At 45.7% G+C, this 18,550-nt stretch overlaps 1 protein-coding gene across 7 annotated transcripts in view; it reads left to right on the top strand.

Moving 5' to 3' along the window:
• PLXNB1 (plexin B1) overlaps window positions 1-18,550 on the top strand; it is a 77,916-nt gene that overhangs the window by 36,686 nt on the left and 22,680 nt on the right. For all 7 annotated transcript variants that reach the window (XM_048315320.1, XM_048315315.1, XM_048315317.1 and 4 more), the window contains 11 exons: window positions 1,604-2,747; window positions 7,310-7,492; window positions 7,907-8,035; window positions 9,835-9,935; window positions 10,607-10,739; window positions 11,432-11,588; window positions 14,410-14,518; window positions 14,617-14,725; window positions 15,325-16,185; window positions 16,307-16,432; window positions 17,514-17,636. In XM_048315320.1, coding sequence (XP_048171277.1) covers window positions 1,614-2,747; window positions 7,310-7,492; window positions 7,907-8,035; window positions 9,835-9,935; window positions 10,607-10,739; window positions 11,432-11,588; window positions 14,410-14,518; window positions 14,617-14,725; window positions 15,325-16,185; window positions 16,307-16,432; window positions 17,514-17,636 — 3,165 coding nt within the window. In that variant the 5' untranslated portion in view covers window positions 1,604-1,613. The remainder of the gene's footprint in view (window positions 1-1,603; window positions 2,748-7,309; window positions 7,493-7,906; window positions 8,036-9,834; window positions 9,936-10,606; window positions 10,740-11,431; window positions 11,589-14,409; window positions 14,519-14,616; window positions 14,726-15,324; window positions 16,186-16,306; window positions 16,433-17,513; window positions 17,637-18,550) is intronic.

Genomic DNA, 18,550 nt, shown 5'->3' with positions numbered 1-18,550 from the left:
TTAAGCACTTCTGAGCTAAAAGCACTTCGAGTTTACCAGGAAGATCCAAGAGGGCTGATGCCTAGGAAGGAAGTGATGATAGTTTTCTTAACTTTAACTACAAAATTAATATCACCCCTGAGGAGCTGAGTTGCCAAAATGAGCACAGCAGATTACAGGCCAGTTCTGGAGGAGATACTGTACTCATCAGCTCTGTGGAGCCTCTGGCCCAGTCTGGCAGCTGCGTAGCTCTATGCAGCTTTGATACCCTGTCTGCAAGAGGGAGGGAGGGGAGGAAGGAAACAGATTCACAGCTGCATCACCACCTACTTCTCAATTTAAATGAGGTGGTACTCATAGTAAATTATTGAGTACTTGCAGCTGCTTCCCTTTCTCTATGGGGAAAGCATTAATCTAAATGTTGCAGGTACTTATTACCACATTTCTACCATGCTATGGAGTTCTCCATGTTGTCCAGAGTAGTTGTTCCCATCCATGGGACAGCTTGGGTGGATCACAGTAGATTTCAAAAAGAGTTGGTCCAAATATCCTCTGGAGAGGAGCTGAACAGGTCTGGTGGTTCCCTGGGTCGGTCCAACATCCACCCCACCTGGCTTGCTTGCACTTTGAGACATGGGACAGGGAAGGAATGGAGCATTGTCCACAAAAAAGGCATGTTTAAATCACCTTTCCCAGTACTGGGAGGAGTGCTGTGGAGAAATGAGTGCGAGTTAGAGACTTACAGCCCAGAGAGTGCAGTAACAGGTGAGCAGGTAAAGGTGGTTTCCCCCTCACCTGGACATGCTGTGTAACTTCCTAAGGAGATGAGGGCCCACAGGATCTGGCTTGGCAGGACTGGGGGCAGACTGGTGGTCCCAGGGGGGAGGCTGGGAGCTGATGTGACTGGTACTCCAGAGGCCTCATCCTGGCACCCAGGTTCTGCTTGGATGGGTGATGCTCAGTGGCAGAGATGGTATGGGAAGGTTTCCTTTGAAGCACAAGTGGAACAGCCTTAGACCCACAAGAGGCTGTTCATAGCCATAAGTGGTAACAAAGAGAGGGTTTAATTATGATATCTAGATCAAATATAGAGTGAAGGACTTATAAGTTTGCTCCAAGTTGGATCTCAGCTACGGTTTATTTAAACAATGGTCCTACAGGTTTGTGTTTGTCTTGGACAGTGGTTTATTTTACTATGGTGTTGCTCATTAACACTGTATGCAATGTGCTGGTTCCTAGGGAATTTTGGTCCTGTCCTGGAGAACTTCTAATACAGCATCATAGCTCAGTTGTGCAGGAGTCAACTTAAATGTGGATTTTTCTGATGTTGCAAGAGTAGTGATCAGCTTCAGTGTTGCATTACTTGCAGTATTGCAGCTTCTCCTGAGGATTCTGTGCCTGTCATCTTGGTGTGGAGATGACTGAGTTAAATCTCTGATTCTCCTGCAGGCCTCTTGCTGTGGGTGTTTCTGCTAATGCCGTGTGCTGGCTCTTCATATTTAGCTCTGTTTTCTATGGTTATTCTTGGGGGTTTTTGCCCACCTCTCATAATGAGAGTGCTATTGAAGGATTTTGAGTGCTAATCTTTACTCATGGAGTTACAACTGCCTTTCCTCTCTTGCAGAGTGTTTACCATGCCTCTGGGAACGTTCTTCCTTCCTGTTCTCTGTTTCTTGGGAGCATCAATTCCACGGGGACTGCAGTATGTCACATTCTCACACAACACTACAAAATTCCTCCACCTGTCCATGGACTTGGAATCTGGGACCATTTACTTGGGGGCCACCAACTTTCTCTTTCAGCTGACATCTGACCTGCTGTTGGAGAGCATGGTTCAGACTGGACCAGTTCTGGACAGTAAGGATTGCCTCCCCCCGGTCTCAAAGCTGGAGTGCCCTCAGGCACACCACACTGACAATCACAACAAGCTGCTGCTGGTGAACACTGTGCAGAAGGAGCTCATTGTGTGTGGCAGCGTCCACCAGGGAATCTGTGAGAAGAGGAGCCTGACGTCCATCGACCACGTCCTCTTCCGGCCAGAGAGCCCTGGTGACACTCAGTACGTTGCTGCCAATGATCCCAATATCACCACTGTGGGACTCATTGCCTACTCAAAGGATGAGGTGCCCTTGCTGTTTGTGGGACGAGGGTACACTAGCCGAGGAGTGGGAGGAGGGATTCCTCCCATCACAACTCGGAATCTCAGGGCCCATGGAGGGAATGTTCAAGCAACAGACTCTCACTCCATTTTCTCCTATGAAGAAACAGCAAAACTGGCTGTGGGCCGGCTGTCAGAGTACAACCACCATTTCATTAAATCCTTCACTTACCGCTCCAGTGTCTATTTCCTCTTCTACCGGCGGGACCTCAAATCCCAGTCGCGTGAGTACAAGACCTACATCTCGCGCATCTGCCTGGATGACTCCCACTATTACTCGTATGTGGAGTTACCTCTGCTCTGCCAGAGCAAAGACAACACATACAGCCTCCTGCAAGCAGCCTATGTCACCCGACCAGGAAAGGAACTGGCCCAGGGGCAGCTGGACACTGAGGGGGAAGTGCTGTTTGCAGCCTTCTCTGCCTGGCAGGCTTCTTCTGGGAAACTGAGCGAGGAGTCTGCGCTCTGTGTCTACGCAATGGAAGAGGTAGATCGCCTGACCAACTGGACTAGAGACGTTTGCTACATGAGAGATGGGAAGTCAGAAGAAGGGACAGAAGTAGCATATATTGAATATGATGTCAGTTCCAACTGTGTCCAGCTGCCAGCGGTAAGTGGCTTTGCACTTTTGAGCAGTCTGCAGCGTGTTCTTGTGTTGCTCTGTGTTCCTGAAGTTATCCTGCTTACACAGATGGATGTTGAAATCTGAGTTAAAAGCCTTGGGGCTCAGTCTGGTGTGTCCCACATGGGCAGGATTCCTTGCAGAGGAACTGTGTGTGGCAGTGAGAAGAGCGTCTGGCGTGACCTCGCCCTGAGGCTTATCTTGTGGCAATGCAAGGCAAGAGCACTGAAGCTGCAGTTCAAGTCTTTCTTTATCTGTGTCGTCTGGTCTGCACTGCAGGGAAGGAGAGGAGCATGTGTACATGCACTTCTGTGTTGGGAAGGGAATTTAAGGGGTGTACTGGGTCCCTGTTGCTTATGGTGAGGTGCACCTCACAACAGCTTCCTACAAGGGCATTCAGGAACAAAAAGGAACATTAGCAAAACCAAGTGTCAACAAAGAGATGTTCAAAACCCTCCTGGATGTGTTCCTGTGTAACAGGTTTTAAGTGACCCTGCCTTGGCAGAGGGGTTTGGACTAGATGATCTCCAGAGGTCTCTTCCAACCTTAATAATTCTGTAATTCAGTGAAAATCCCAATTTCCTGTAGGCTGCTTTAGTCCTACAGAATTTTGGGCCCAAGAAAGACCTTTTCCTGAGCTGGCTCTTTTTCTCCAGAGCTGTAAGAGGTGTTAATCCTTTTAAGTTCAGTGACAAAGGCATGATGGGATGTTGCAGGATGAAAATGTGACTTAAAGCGTCTGTGACCTTGAATTCTCACTGTCTGGCAGCCACACTGGCTGCAAAATCAGGAACAGTGATACAAACACAGGGCAGCAGCGCTCTCCTGGATGCAGTGTCCTGGAATGAGGCTCTGTGACTATGAGCAGCCTGTTGGCACGAAGGATATTTCAGGTCCTTAGCAGAGCAGCATGTTATCTTGTGTCTTCCCTCTCCAGAACAGGCTGTCCAGATAATTGCCTCTTCCCAGCCTGGTGCTGCAGAGAGCAAAGTGGTACCACATAGCTTTAGAAGTTTCTGGGCTTGGGTGTGTGGTTCAAAGCCAGTCTTAAAATTATGGTTTTCCTTTCAGTAGCTAAAGCTGAGTGTAGAATACTTGTGCGACAAGGGGAGGGTAAAGAGCAGACTTGGAGCAGGATGAGCGTAAGGTAAGGAGGAGTATGTAAGAGTTGGGAACCAAGAGACTGCCCAGCTCGACGTCCTGCTTTCACTGTATTTGTTAGGCATGCCCCATGTGTCCTTTGAAAGGCCACAGGAAAGGACTTGTCACAGGTGATTTTTAGGGCACCTTAAGGGAGTTAAATGTCAAACAGGTATGAGCAGATCAGAAAAATCCTTCATTCAAAATGATGTAGAGTACCCTTATACCATTTGATCCAATGGAGAAGTGGGTGCACTGGGTGGGAGAAAAAGGCAGTCTCTGTGATTCCTGGTGTGTGATCCCAGGGTCCCAGCTGGATGGTTTGGCTTGAGTGGGCTGACCAAAGTGTGGTGTCTTATTAACAAGCGTGTCCAATGATATGTAAATGTCCTAACAAACCTGATCCTTCACCGTTCAGCACGCGGTAGCGGTTGCCGTTCAAATTGTATCTAACATGATGTAAGGGTCTGTGCCAACTCTAGCCTGCTCCAGTCAGGGCTGAGTGGAAGCGGCTGTCAATGGGCATTTTATGCAGGAACAGTTTTAACTCCCTTTCAGTGGTAGCAGCTTGTGCTGGATGTAAGGATAATGCTAATTAATTTCACATTTTTCTGCCTCCAAACCAACTAGTGCATAAGGTATGCCCTTTTCCTTAGTTAGCTCTGCCTCCGGGCTTCAGCCCATCAAGGAAGGCTAAGACTGAGTTTTACAGTTCAATACAATCTCTTCAACTGGGGGAAAAAAAAAACCAGCTTGTTTTTATAAGAATTTCAGACCCAGTTCATTTGTTCAGTTTCCTGGAGATTCATTAGTCATGAGATGCAGGAGGCTATGTAGATGCTGTTTAGTGACTTGATGAATTGGAAGTGTGAAACATGTTTCTACAAGGCTCAGGAAGGCTACATGTCTTCTGTGGGTGTAGTTTTCAAGGCATGTACCTTCTCCTTTTGTTTTTTGTCCTCTTCATGCATAGATATAGATTGTCCTATTGTTGTTTCCTACCTGTGCAGGTAGGACACATACACCAGAATTCACAGCAGGAGCTGCTGCATTTCATTAAGACACTGGATGATCCCTCAAGTGCATTTTCTGCAATGTTGCCAAGATGTTATTCACTGCAAGCAATTCAAAGAGCTTCTATGTAAATTTATATAAGTACTTTATACAGACAGCCCCTGTGAGGCCACTGCTGGGCTGTGCCAGTGCTAGGAGAGCCTGCACAGGTCACATCAGTTTATGGTAGATAAATGTGTGTGAAGTGACTTGCCCTTGGCATCACAAATAGGCAACAGCAGTGCGGAGCACAACTGGGGTACAAATATTTCTGACTTGTATATGGACTTCTTTGAAGCAGTCTTTGAAAAATCAGCCAGTAGTGAGGTTATTAGGCTCCAGAATTTGTATGAACTTATACAAAGGTTGCAAAAGATAGCTAGAATCCCATTCAAAATAAGTACTTAATGCTTTGGAGCATGGAAATTTGGCAGTGGACCTCTTCCTAATAAATCTTACAGAAATTGGACAGCTGGAGAAATAGAAATCTTTAAGTTACAAGAAGATGACTGGATGGAGCTGAAATATCAAACAATAGGTGGTAAGAAAAATGTATGTGTCACTAAAAACGAATGATAGTTTAGGAGATGGTAAAAACTAGCAATCGTTAGAAGCTATAACCTCCTCAGACTTTAAGTCAGAGCCTTACACCAAGTGTGCAGAAAAATCATTAAATCAGTATTTGAAAGGAAAACAAGAAAGCACTGGACTGAAAGCAGTGCTAGTCTAACTGGCATGGTTTGTTAATGGAACTGCTGTGTCAAGCCTTGCTTCCCTGCTAAGATAACAATGCATTTGAGAAAGGAACAGAGCTGAGCAGGTTAAATATATTTTACTGTGGGATTTCCATAGACCTTATCAAAAGCTGCCGATTGCTTCTAGTTTCTCCAGGAAGCAGTCAAGTATTGAAAAACCAAACAAAACCAACAGCAACAACAACACAAATGCAAAAAAAAAACAAAACAACAAACCCAAACAGAGAAATGGGAGGAGAGGGAGGAGAGGGGAGAAAGGGACAGGTTTTCTATGGGATCAGTGAGCAGAGATAAGCAGATGCCTGAGGAATGCCATGATGTGCTGTTATCATGGATCTCTGATGGGGGCAGCTCCATTGCCTGGTGCTGGATGGTACCGCACAGCCTGAGCTGCCAAGTGCAAAGCCACGGACATCAGACAGAAGGATCTGTAACCCTGCTCACAAGGAGTCTAAGTTGACCATGTTACCCGAGGCAAGAGAGAGCTGGAGTCAGTATGGACTGCACAGTTAATGCGCTGCTCCACACACAGCTTTGTCAGAGTAATTAGTAAGGGGCTGGAGAGGAGAGTGAAAACGTTATCCATAAGGGATTTCATGATGAAAATCTTGAATTTACACAAGCCACGTTGTTTGAAGACAAGCCACTGATCAATTAAAAAATGGTGTTTTAGATAATAATTGTTGGGTGAACAATCCTGCATTCAGTCTCCAAAAGGATACTGTAAAATTGAAATGGACATAGGACAAGGCACCGAGAAAGATATAAAGCAACAGAGGAACTATCCTGGACAAGACTGAGTTTGTTATGTAGGAAAAAGATGAATCATAATGGGATATGTTTTCTCTACACTTAACAAATAGTAAATAAGTTGGTAGCTTTCATTGTCCTTCTTTAGAATGCAGTAAGTGAAGGTTTGGTGGCACTGGGAGGGCACTAACTGGAACAGAAGGATGACTGTTTCTGCACAGTGCAGTGGAGTTAATGTTCAGAACTCTCACAAGACTTGGAAGGATTGAAGCAGTGTGCAACAGTGACTCTTACATGTGCTCTTTGATTCCTAAGTGCAGTTAGTAAGCTCTTTGGAGCAGGTTGTGTCCCACCCTGTGTTTATGTATGTCCTGGGGTTCTACTTCAGGCTTAGAATTTAACTTGTAGGTGGTACAGCAAAACCATGCAGATTGCCTGAGGTGATACTTGTCACAGGGTGGCTTTGCACTGGAAAAAGAAATTCTCATCTTTTTGCTTTGTTCAGAAAAATAAAATAAATCTTCCCCAAAGCAATATCACAGCAGTGTGTAACAGTAATGTTTTTTGGAGAACTTGAGAGAGTTTCAATGCATTTCATTACTGATGCTGAATGAACTGGCTGAAATGTCTGTAGATTTCTGTGAGAGTACAAACAGCCAACATACCTAAACTAATTATTAAAATGTGGGTGGTTTTGCTCTCAATAAAAAAGGCTTAAGAGGGGTTAAAGCTGAATTCACTGCTGGGGAATTTGGGTAGAAGGGGATGGTGGGAAGTGTTGAATGTGCTAATTTTCTTTGTACCCATTTTTTTTGGTACTGATTTCCCTGTTCTTTTCACTCCCCCAAAAAGGACACCCTGTATGCCTACCCCTGTGGCTCTGACCACACTCCCAGCCCTATGGCCAGCCGGGTGCCCTTGGAGGCAGCCCCGCTCCTGGAGAAAACCGAGGCCCGTCTGACAGCTGTGGCGGTGAATGTGGAAGATGGCCACACCATTGCTTTTCTGGGAGACAGCAGAGGAAGGCTGCACAAGGTATGATCTGCATACAGCAAAGAGGATAAAACTAACCAGGGATGCTCAGGTAGAAGGGGAAAAAGGCAGTGTTTCTTTTTCCTTGGGAAGTTGGGTTCCTACTAAACATCGTTATTATCGGACAGTCTCTTCTCACACTGTACTGCCTGGGGAAAATGTGGATGCCCCAAAAGTGGTCACATTGCCTTTGGTTACATCAGCACTGAGCCAGCAGCAGGGCTGGTGTGTCCTATGTGGTTTGCACAGGTATTTCTGGGTATGTGCTTCATGTTGCTGAAGCCACTGCACAGAGGTTGTGGTGGGAGGTTAAAATCCTTGCACACAGCAGGGGTTCCAGCTTGTCCTGTTGTAGGACGGGTGCCCCCAGCTCCTGTGGTGGTGCTTTGCCTGCTCACATCTGTGACTCCCTTGCAGGTGTACTTGGGAGCCCAGGGAGAGGCACACACCTACGCTTCGGTATCCATCCAGGTGAACAGCATGGTGAGCAGAGACCTGCTGTTCGACCAGTTGCAGGAGCACCTCTTTGTCATGACCCAGTCAATGGTAAGAGCAATACAATCCCTTCCACAGAGGAGTCGAAGCACTAGATGTTCAGACAAACTGCTGACAGGAGCAGGGAAAGCTGGGAAACTGCACTTGGTTAAGCCTGTGCTGAGCAGCAGCTGCCTGCCAGTCTGCTTACAGGAATGGGGACTGGCCTTTCCCAGAAGCTGGAGGAAGCATGGAGAAAGCCTTGTTACCCTAATCCATAGCTTGTATGCATTTTCTGAAATCTGTCAGGCTGTATCAGCAGCAATGGAGGAATGTGAACTGCAGGCTGTAAAGGGCTGCTCTGCTGGCATGAAGACAAGGGACCACGAATTCCTGGGTTCCACTGTGTTGAGCAGGAACTGTTTGGACAACAATGTGCATCTCCATTTGAGCAGAAGAAAGCCTCTGGGTTCACATGTGACCCATCTTGGTTTTGCAGGAGGTTAAAAAGATAAAAGGGAGATTTCATGTAATTAAAGTGTAGCACTTCTGTTTTTAATCAGTTAAAAGATCACGCTGTTCTTCTGTAACCTATGAAAAGCAGAAATATGTGGGAAATGTCTTCAGATAGCAGAGATGTTCTCTGACCAGGGATATAACAACAGTTTTGCAGATGAAATCAAGCTGTGGAAGGAGCCATGTGAGGCACTTTTCTCTTTACCCCTGCTTTCTGTAATTCTGTTTGTGCCTAGAGGCAGTTGGAGGAGAAGAGGCATTGCAGTGCCTCAGGCTTTTGGGGTATTGGTGTCTGCTGAGTAAGAAATCCTGCTGTGGATACTTTATTTGAGAGGATTTGTACACCACCACTCATATCAGCTCCTTGAGCTGGAAAGGAAAGGATCCTCCTAGCAAAGGAAAAGCAGCCCTTGAGTTACTGTGAAGGAAGGAACAAACAAAAAATGAGAGCATGCTGGAAAGCCACTACTTCCCTTCACTCCCCCAGTGTGCTTTGAGATACTTGTAAAATTTGTAACACTTCAAAGCAGGAGTTGAAATCTGTGAGTGGAAGAAGATTAGGGAAATCTGAAATATATCCTTAACTGTAATTGTTCTGTCAATTAAAAGATGCAAATTGCATCATGTACTTAGCAAAAGTAATAGGTCTGGAATTAGAAGTTGGTATTTCAAAGTAGTTGACAGTAGTAGCTGAAGTGTAGTAGCAGATTAAAGAGGGCAAGAGGCTGAAATCAGCAAGGATGGTAAGTTGAAGCAGAAGAATTTTGCAAGTAAAATTTACCCCTAGATGGCAGAAAGTTTTTGTTCCACATTGATCAAAGCTTTGTGGTCTACTTTCAGTCAAAATGGTAGTTCTGCCAGGTAGAGCTGGGCAATAGTGCAGATGGATTCAGAGGCCTCAGCTGTAGCTGCTGTCTCCAGCCTCAGTCACCTGTGTGTCAGGAGAGATGATCTCACATGACAGAGTCCAGAAAAGCAAAAGAGTGGATGATATTCAGTCTGCTATTCTGTAATTCACTTTGTTAAAATGCAGTTTTATGACTAAATAAAATTTCCTCCTTGCAAACTGTGTTGTAGAATAACCAATGAATAGCAATACAGTTTGCTTGCCTCAGTGCCTCTCTACAGCCTGATGTTTAGATGTCCTTCACCAGTATGTGGTATGTGTATGAAGGGCTCTGGAAACTTGTTCCTTTTTTTTTTTTTGTCTTTATGGGAGGATAAGTTGAGGATCAAGAAGTTGTTTTGATGAGCATCGAGATGATGGGACTTGCTAGTTAGGCATAAGAAGACAATGACCCGGAGGCTGTGTTGTGTGTGCTGTGTTTTCCACTTTTCATTTCTTTCTCTGACAGGTGGTAAAGGTTCCCATAATGGAATGTTCCCTGTACTTGGACTGTGAGTCCTGTCTGGCACTGAAAGATCCCTACTGTGGCTGGTGTGTCCTTCAGGGACGGTAAGATAGATCCCTGTTCACCTGTAAGGATTTTGGAGGGACAGTGTCTAGGGATTGTCTCTGCTTACTCTCTTCCTTATATCTGTGTCTGGATTTAGTTTATTTTTATTTTCTTCATGAGATATTTGCTCTAACTTACCATTCTTCTCTCTGCCTCCCTAAAACACTGCCAGCAGCAATAGCAGTTGCACACAGGGGCATATTTCCATTGCTTTTTGGGTCTTTGGCACCACTCATGATTCTCCTGTTCATTGGATTTCAGCCTGGTTTTAGTCTGACTTCAGATCAACCTCATTTCAAGTGTAGAGAAACTATCTTGTCTCTTCTTCTGGTGTCTTATTTAGCACTCTTTCAGTTCTTGCTCCCCTACTGATGTTGCTTAATGAGACGTGGTTTATTCTGGTGTATGTGTCTGCCTGCTGGCTCTGCTTCCCTGGAGAAAGTCACAGGAACTAGTTCATGACCTTTGAAGCCCAAGAAGTGCCTACCTATCTATAATTTTGCAACAGTTCATCCTACGATTGAAGGTGGTGGGAGGCTGGGGCTTCAGTGGCTCATGTAGCAGCTTCCTGAAGACTCTAGCAAGGCTTGAGACAGCCAGTGTCTGGTTGGAAGCCAAACACAGACTGCTGCCCAGGGCTCTCACAGGGCTTCTTGCTGTTTCCCTGCAGGTGCAGCCGTCGCTCCGAATGCTTGCGGTCCAGGTTGAGTGAGCAGTGGCTCTGGAGCTTTAACTCTACACAGCAGTGTCTGTCTGTCCAGTCACTAACTCCAGCCAATATCAGCAGAGAGGAAAAGAGAAATGTGAGTGGTGGTGATCCTCTTATGATGCTCAAACTTATAGAACGTCCTCTGCAAACTGAGGAGTCACAAGTCTTTCTGTTGCTTTCACTGGGGTGTTGAAACACTGAACCTTCAGGCCTGTTGTCTGCTTCATGTGAGGGACTTATCTCCTAGTACAGCCCGGCTGTTATTTCAGTTGTTTGGTTGTTTCTTTGTGTTCCCTAAAACTAAATGTCCTTGCCTGCTAAGAGTTACTGGGTATTCTGAAGTATGTGATGCTTGCTTGGATGGGGACCCTCCTTGTTTTAGTATCTATAAGGTGCCCATGTCTGTGCTTTCAGTGTTTCTGTCACTTGCTGTCAGGGAGACCTGAAAGGAGTGGCCCAAAATTATATCTCCTGTCTGGCATGTGATAGCTGGCAGAACAGCTAAGAAGGTGCTGGAGTGATTTCAAGTCTGTCATTGTGTCAGGAGGTGGCAAGAACCTGTCTTTTGCTAGAGGCTTGGGCAAAGGGGGAAGTTGTCAGTTGCTGCCAAGTTCAGTTCGAGAATGGCAAGAGATGATGAATGAAACAGTCAGTCCTAGGAGACGTTATAGGAAAATGAGTGTTTTTGTAGATAACTACTCTATGGGGGTCTTCCTTTGAAAAAACAGAACCAAAAAATTAGATTAAATGAGGGCAAATTATTTACTGATATTATTGAACTGATAGATCTTCTTGGTCATCTCCGACTTACCTTCTCTGCGCGAGGAAGAATTTTACTCATGTTATTTTGAAGATTATGAAAGCCCAGCAGTTCTGACAGAGTCAGGAATCATGTGTCCTTCTCCAGATCCCAGCCAAGCACCACCTTTGCCAACAGGAACAGGTTAGTGAAATGCTTTAAATGGAGCATGATAGCTCTGATAACATTGTTGGGAGAAAGTATGTTGTAGGTCGTCGTATTGCCAGGATTAACAGCCATGAATGTATGTGGACTGTCAGCAGGTGTTCATTTCATTCCTCATAATATCTGTTTGCTTTCTACTTGTGTCACACACATCCTGTGCTATTTTGGGCTGTTGCCAAATTCCAGTGCCAAATTCTGATAGTTGGAAAGGAGATCCTGTTTGAAGTGTTGTATGTAAATCTGAATGTGGTCTGAAATGCAGTCTAGAGGGGTGGCTGGTTTGGCAGCTTTGTCCTAAACCTGGGGAGAGAACTCTCTTAAATATTGCTTTATTATTAAAACCAAACAAAATGCAAACCGTCTCAAAATCCGTGCAGTGGGAGAAGGAAGTACATGTAAGGAAAGGCAAGAAGAGACCCATGGTCCTTAAAGATAAAACAAATCTGTAATGAGGTATAACCTCAGAAAATACACGGCCTGTGAGCAATAGCTGGCTGAGTATTGCTGATTGGCCACTCTAAAGAACCTGGAAAGTTCTCAATTTTTTTTCTTTGCATTGGATTTTACCCAGCCTGTGAGTGTGAGCTCTGATGAGCTGATCTCTTCAAAGAGCTTGTTCATCTGAAATAAAAAGCAGGTGCCAGTTGGGACACATTCCACACAATTCACCTAAGTGGCTGAACAGATTTTTCTGTGCAAGTATGCAGCTGGCTAATAGGTATGAAGCAATCTCCATGGACATAACATGACACCAGAACTCAGCTAACACACTCATTCAATCTCAAACTCCTTCATTTTCAGTATTATTTGCAGTATTTTAATATCTGGCTTTCACACTGTTTTAGTCTGGAACAAACCCACCAGGGTGGTCAGGAAAAGAGGGAAGAGGGCTTCATGCGCTGCCACTGCAAGCAGAGTGGGCAGGATTTGCTTCTGTTTAGTTGTATGGGCCTGAATTTAAGCACAGTTGTGAAAAATCAGTGTGGATAAAGCCACAGTCTAGTTCTCATTACTCCAAGCTTCAGATATTCTTATCAACTCCTTTGTAAGTCAGTCTTGCTTTTATTCCAAGATGCCTTACCTACATTACTTTCATAGTGTCTCTGAGGCTTATCAAGTGGCTCCTGTCCTGTAGCCTAAACTTGCTTGTGGATGGTTTCTGTCCGTTTGATCTATTTGTGTTGTCCTTTTGCTTCCGCGGTGCTTCTCCCACGCAGTGAACTATGGCCAGGCGTTCCTAGCACAGAGTTTTGCTGTTTAACTGTGCCAACTTCTTCTTCATGTTCTCTTGTTCTTCAGGCTTCCTATCTCCTTCACTCTATTGCTGTTCCTTCTCTGCATGGCTTCTGTACTCTGCTAAGATGAATTTGAAGCTGATAACCAGATTCATACATTGTTTTCTAAATGAGGTCACGTTAGGGCCTTAGATACCTACACTTTCCTATTCCTACTTATAATACTTTTCCCAGCTCACTAAAATATTTGCCTTTTTCCAGCTTTATTTTAAAGTTTTTATACCAACTCATCCATCACATGTAGGTGTTGAGCTCCAAGTTAGTAGCACAAACTCTTGCTCTCAGTTTGCAAGTGCTCGACCTCATCTTCTGTACTGTCAAACAGCATTATTGGCAATCATGGGAAATAATGGCCTTTTTGGAGAAAGGAGTATTTATAAATAAGGTGTCATAACCCTGAAATCCTGGGAGGTGTTAGCCTTTCCACCACTGCCAAATGCAATCACCTCTATGGCAGTGATAGGAGTTGGCAGTATTGCAGTAACTCCAGCCTCCAGCTGCATAGGACATACCCTTATTTTCTGCTCATCCTGGGTTTCAATAGACCCCTCATCACTGTTTTGTTAGCATATTGCTTCCCTTGCCATCCTATCAGGAACCCAGCGTAGGCCTGACTGATTCACATGTTAATTGTTTTGTTGTGACTAAAGATTTCTTGCAAGATGAGCTCTGAAATCCCATTCTGAGAGGAGCGGTGCTCAAGGTTCTTGTTACTTACTTTTATAGCAAACTGCCTTAGAGAGAACAGCATCTCCTGGGGTTGAGCAGAGAATGCAGTATGTTCCCATTATTTGGAGAACTAATAACCAACTCTAAAGTTGGAGACATTCGTCTGGGACAAGATTAATTAGCTGATTTAGTACTGTCATATGCAAAATATCTCCTTCTGGCTGATGCTATCAGCTGCAGTAAGTTTTGACCATCTCTACAGCTATTTGGTCTACAGAAAACAGTGACAGTCTCTTCCCAAAGAGAACAGGGCTATCCTGAGGCTTGTAGTTGATGCGAGACCTGGATTTTAAAGCAGATAAGCCTTCAGTCATTGCAAGTGAGATTACAAGTCTTATAAGCCTCTTCCCTGACTCACTTCTTAGTTTGGTCATAGACCAAAGCTCTCAAGGTGAAGGCAGTATGTGAAGGGCACGTTAGTTCTAAGGGTTTCGTTTTCCTTTGGATGACAAAAGAAGACAATCAGCTTTGAGCCTCAGTGTTACTTCTTCCTGTAATGCAGAGATGGCAGTGGAATTACAGAGATGAAGATGGACAGAGCTTCAGACTACGCTTCTTTCCCATGGGTTGGCAAGAGCTATCACAAACTACTCCTGATGAACTTGTCCAACCTGTTTTTAGTGTCCATAGGATAATGCAGTGATTGAGGTGCTAAAAGCATGAAAGGGAATCTGTCTCAGTGTTTGACAGTGTCTATCCTAAAGCATGTCGTCTCCTAACAGTATGGCAAACTTGTAGGGGCTCCATTTCTAAGAAATTTTTATTTTCATTTTCAGATCATGTCACCATAAAGCTTGTAGTGCGTTTCCATGACATCTTCATTGCTTCTGTGGACTTCTCTTTCTATGACTGTGCTGCAGTGGCCCTGCTGTGGAAATCGGCACCGTGAGCACCTGCTTTTTCTCTTCTGTAGTTTTAGGGAGGGTGGCTGTCCCTTTCTGGGTCGTCCTGTCTTAGCAGCTGCTTTTCTGTCATTCTTCCAGGTGCCAGAAGTGTGTGAGCAGTCTCTGGAGATGTAACTGGTGCATCCAGCAGCACCTCTGCACCCACAAAGCAGCATGTGAGGAAGGAACCATTATCTACAATGAAAGGGTGCGTCTCCTGCTCAGTCCTAGTCCTGTGTGCTCTCACAGCCTCTGTGAGTTAGATCTCTTCTCAGGTAAAATATCAGCTGTCAGTCACATCAAGCAAGGAGGTGAGCTGTTGGAACAAAGAGGAGCTCCCCTTGGAGTGACACAAGGCTCTGCATCCCTGATACTTCAGGGTTTCTGGGGAAGTGCCGTCAGATGAAGCAGGTCACCCTTGTCCTGGGGCTGTGCAGCCGGTGTTGTCAAAGTGGAGAGATGAGCAAGCTGGCAGGGAGGCTGCGACTGGGGAGGTGGAACAGATGCCCAGTTTGTGGCTGCCACAGGTGGCCTTGTATTTTGTGGAGAATGAAGACTAGGAGACCTCCCTCTGAGAGGAGGCCAGTGCAGGCATCTGTGGGAAGAGGGAGTGTTGCTGGATCTTGTGCACTGTGAACATTCCCCAATCCCAGCGCAAAAGATGGCATAAGATGTAGCTCTCATTAAAATCTAGAGGGTGAAGCAGCCTCTTGTCTATGGGAAGTCATACGGAGTGTTTTTCTGCTTGGGTTTTATTTTGTTTCATTTCTTTCCCTCTTCTCATCCCACCATCTTGTTTCTCTCTAGGCCCAGATCCCAACCTTAAGTGTGTATCCCTCTTCAGCTGCTCCCCTCACCAAATCCTCTACCACAGCCCCCACCACGGTCACAAAACCTGTCACCACCCCTGTGCACGTGGGCCCGAGCACTGTGCCCCACACAGAGCCCATCCACGTCACGCCCTCCGCAGCCTCGGAGACGACGACGGAGCCTGCGCAGACGCCCAGCTACACCTACCTGACCCTCTCGACCGAAGCCGCCTCTCTCCAGGCTGCCACAGAATCCCCTCTGCCACCGCCAGCAGACAAACCTGCTGTCACTGTGCCAGAGACAACTTCTGCTGCGTCTGTCCTCTCCAGTCCATCTAAAAATGTGGATCACACAGCCTTGCCCACTGAAGGGCCAGCCGCAGCCCAGGAGCCCCAGCACACAGACCCACTCACCACCCTCGGGGATAGCCCTCTGCACATGTCTGCAGTGGCAGCAGTAACACCTTCTCCTCATGTCACAAGTTTCAAATGGCCTCCAAGTCCTTTTCCTACCACAGAGGCACTGACATCTGCCATCCCATCTCCCCAGACCCCCAGCCAGGTGCCAGGGAGCCCTGTTGCATCTGATGACTCTCCTGGATTGCCAGGAACTGAATTCCCTGTTTCAGAGCTCCCAACATCAGCTCCCCCACAGTGGCTGCTGGAGGAAGGCACAGAGCTCCAGGACACAGAGGACTGGATGGATTTGCTGCAGGCTGAGAATGACACATCTCTTTTCTCTGCTTCTACTCTTCTGTCGGGTGATGGTGATTCTTCAGAGAGGGATGTCCCTGACTTTCCCAGGATCCTTCACCCTGACCTCGATTATCAGTATGATGCCCCTGAGTTTTGGGAGGAGGTAAGTTACTGGGCTTTTGTAATTCACGGTCTAAGGCTGTAACTCTTTGAAGTTTTCTCACAGATTGCCAGTTTAGTATTTCAGCACACAGGAGAGGTTGTGTCCTGTGTTTTCTTTTCAGAGTGAAGAGCCTAGCTGGGGTCCAAATGCGTGTCCCTGCGTGCAAGGAATCCAGGGATCTTCGCTGTTTCCAGTCAATGTGGCGAGGAAGATAACCCTGCTGGGAAAGAACTTCCACCTCTATCAGGTAATCAACTCAATGCCATCACCATCAAGAAATTGCATTAGTACAGGGCACTGTTTGGGCAACCTGGCCACTGGACTACTAAAAACACGTGTAAGATACAGTTGTGACTCTGCCTAGGTTTCTCCTAGAGGAATAACCTATTTCTGTGCATAAAGAATTCCATAGCTGGATGTATTGGTGTGTAGGAGAAAGGGAGGGTACATGTGTGCACCAGCCTGCTGGAGAAGATCTGCATGTATTTGGATTAAATTGCACCTGTGCTGCACTGCAGGTGGTAGTTCTTGGAATAACTTTCTGCTGAATCCATCCTGTTTGTGTCTCCATAAACTAAAGACAAGTCATCTGTTCCCTTTCCGTTCTGGCATGCTCATTAACATGTGGCTATTCCTGCCATACCTGAAACTTCTGCAGTGGGGAAAACCACCCTTGACAGCTGTTTCTTGGGTGTGCCTCCGATAAAAATTCTCTTTGCTTCTCAAGTCAGAGGATGATTTAGTAACCTTTGACAAAAAAACAACTTGGAACATGCAGCCCACAGTCTAATTGTTACTTTATACATTACACCTGACAAACTGCACTGCTCAGAGGAGCAGAGGTGGTTCCAGAGAGATGCATATCTAGCTTTTTTACAGGAAGTATCTAAGCAATTCTAAGTGGAAGGTTTACAGGAAAGAGATAGGGAGGAGAAATATACACTTAATGTTTTTGACACGCTCTGCCCTAATCTGTGTACTCTACTCTTCATCTCCAAGCTAGTGTTTCACAGGGATTGTACTGGTGTAACTTCACAATCCCACTGGGGTTTTTTTTAATTTCTCCTTCTGTGCTAAGTTCTCCACACAGTGACACACACGCTCCCTTCTAGGTGTTTTGTGTTGGTTTGTCTTTCATACATGGAGGCAGTCACAGCATAGAGAGCCCTTGGATATAGCATAGAGTTGGCATTATGAGGGGAATGAGAGGAGCACACCGCTGGCTTGGTGGCTTGCTGAAAGATGCTGAACTGGAGAGGCAGGAGGACACTTGTGCAGCCCAAAGCTCTGTGTCACTGAGAAATGGTGCCATGTGTCTCCTCCTGCAGGACCAGCAGTGGGACTATGAGTGTGTCTTGAATTTGGAGGGGAGGACAGTGGTGATGGAAGCTTATGTGGAAGGAGAAGAAACAAACAAGTCCCTCTGTTATATCACCTGCCAGATGAACCAGGTGAGTGCTGGGATTACTGTGCCATTTCACAGGTCACACAGGTGCTGGTTTTGCTCAGTAAAAGAGTAGGATGGAAGGCAAGCTCTGGAGAAAAGAGCATATTTTGCAAAAGCATTTGTAGAATATTTAGCACTCTGGGGCCTTCAGATGTGATGCTGCTACTTGCCGGTACTGGTACCTTCAACCTCAGGAAGAGTGTGCAGTCTGAGCCACATGACCTGTTGTTGCACTGGCTGTAGCAGAGGATGGTGCTGTCTCTGAACTGGCCAGCACGGTGCCACTCCTGCTTTAGCTTGAGGCACTGTTGTTTGTCATTCTCTGCATCATGACTTCTGTGATGATTGTTCTTTTGTGAGAAGAAAAATGCTGTTAGTACTGATTTTGTCCTTGGGGATAGAAGCAAGCCTGTGGATTGTAAGATTATCAGGGAAAATTAAAACAGACATGTACACTTCTGGATGATGTGCGAATTTTACTTAAGGCAAGATTTGCAAGCAGAGATGTTATTTTTAGTTCACAAACTCATATAGTTAAGGGAGAAGAACAACACAGACTCTTGTGCACATGAGCCCTGAAGACCAATTGTGATCCTACCTCTTCAGCTCTACTGAAATTACATAAATGCCAGCTTGAGCAGCTTTCTGAGCAGGTGGCTTGCAGATAGGAATTGGCCACTTAGGAATGCAATTAGGAAGTTAGACAAGTATTGTTGTGAGCACACACTTGGTTTTCAGTGTTCATCTTAGTGAACCAAAACCTGCCACTCTTGCTAGAGCCGAATTGTGACTGTGAACTGGTGAGGACAAGCATGTGCTGCCACTGCCCCAACTAACACTGCCTTGCCTACATGCATGGAAGCTCCGTGTAGGCTGTATGTGTCATGCACTATTCAGTATGGATGCTGATGCTTCTTG

The sequence above is a fragment of the Corvus hawaiiensis genome, chromosome 11 (assembly GCF_020740725.1).
Source record: "Corvus hawaiiensis isolate bCorHaw1 chromosome 11, bCorHaw1.pri.cur, whole genome shotgun sequence".
Lineage (NCBI taxonomy): Eukaryota > Metazoa > Chordata > Aves > Passeriformes > Corvidae > Corvus > Corvus hawaiiensis.
This window is presented reverse-complemented; position numbering and strand designations above follow the sequence as displayed.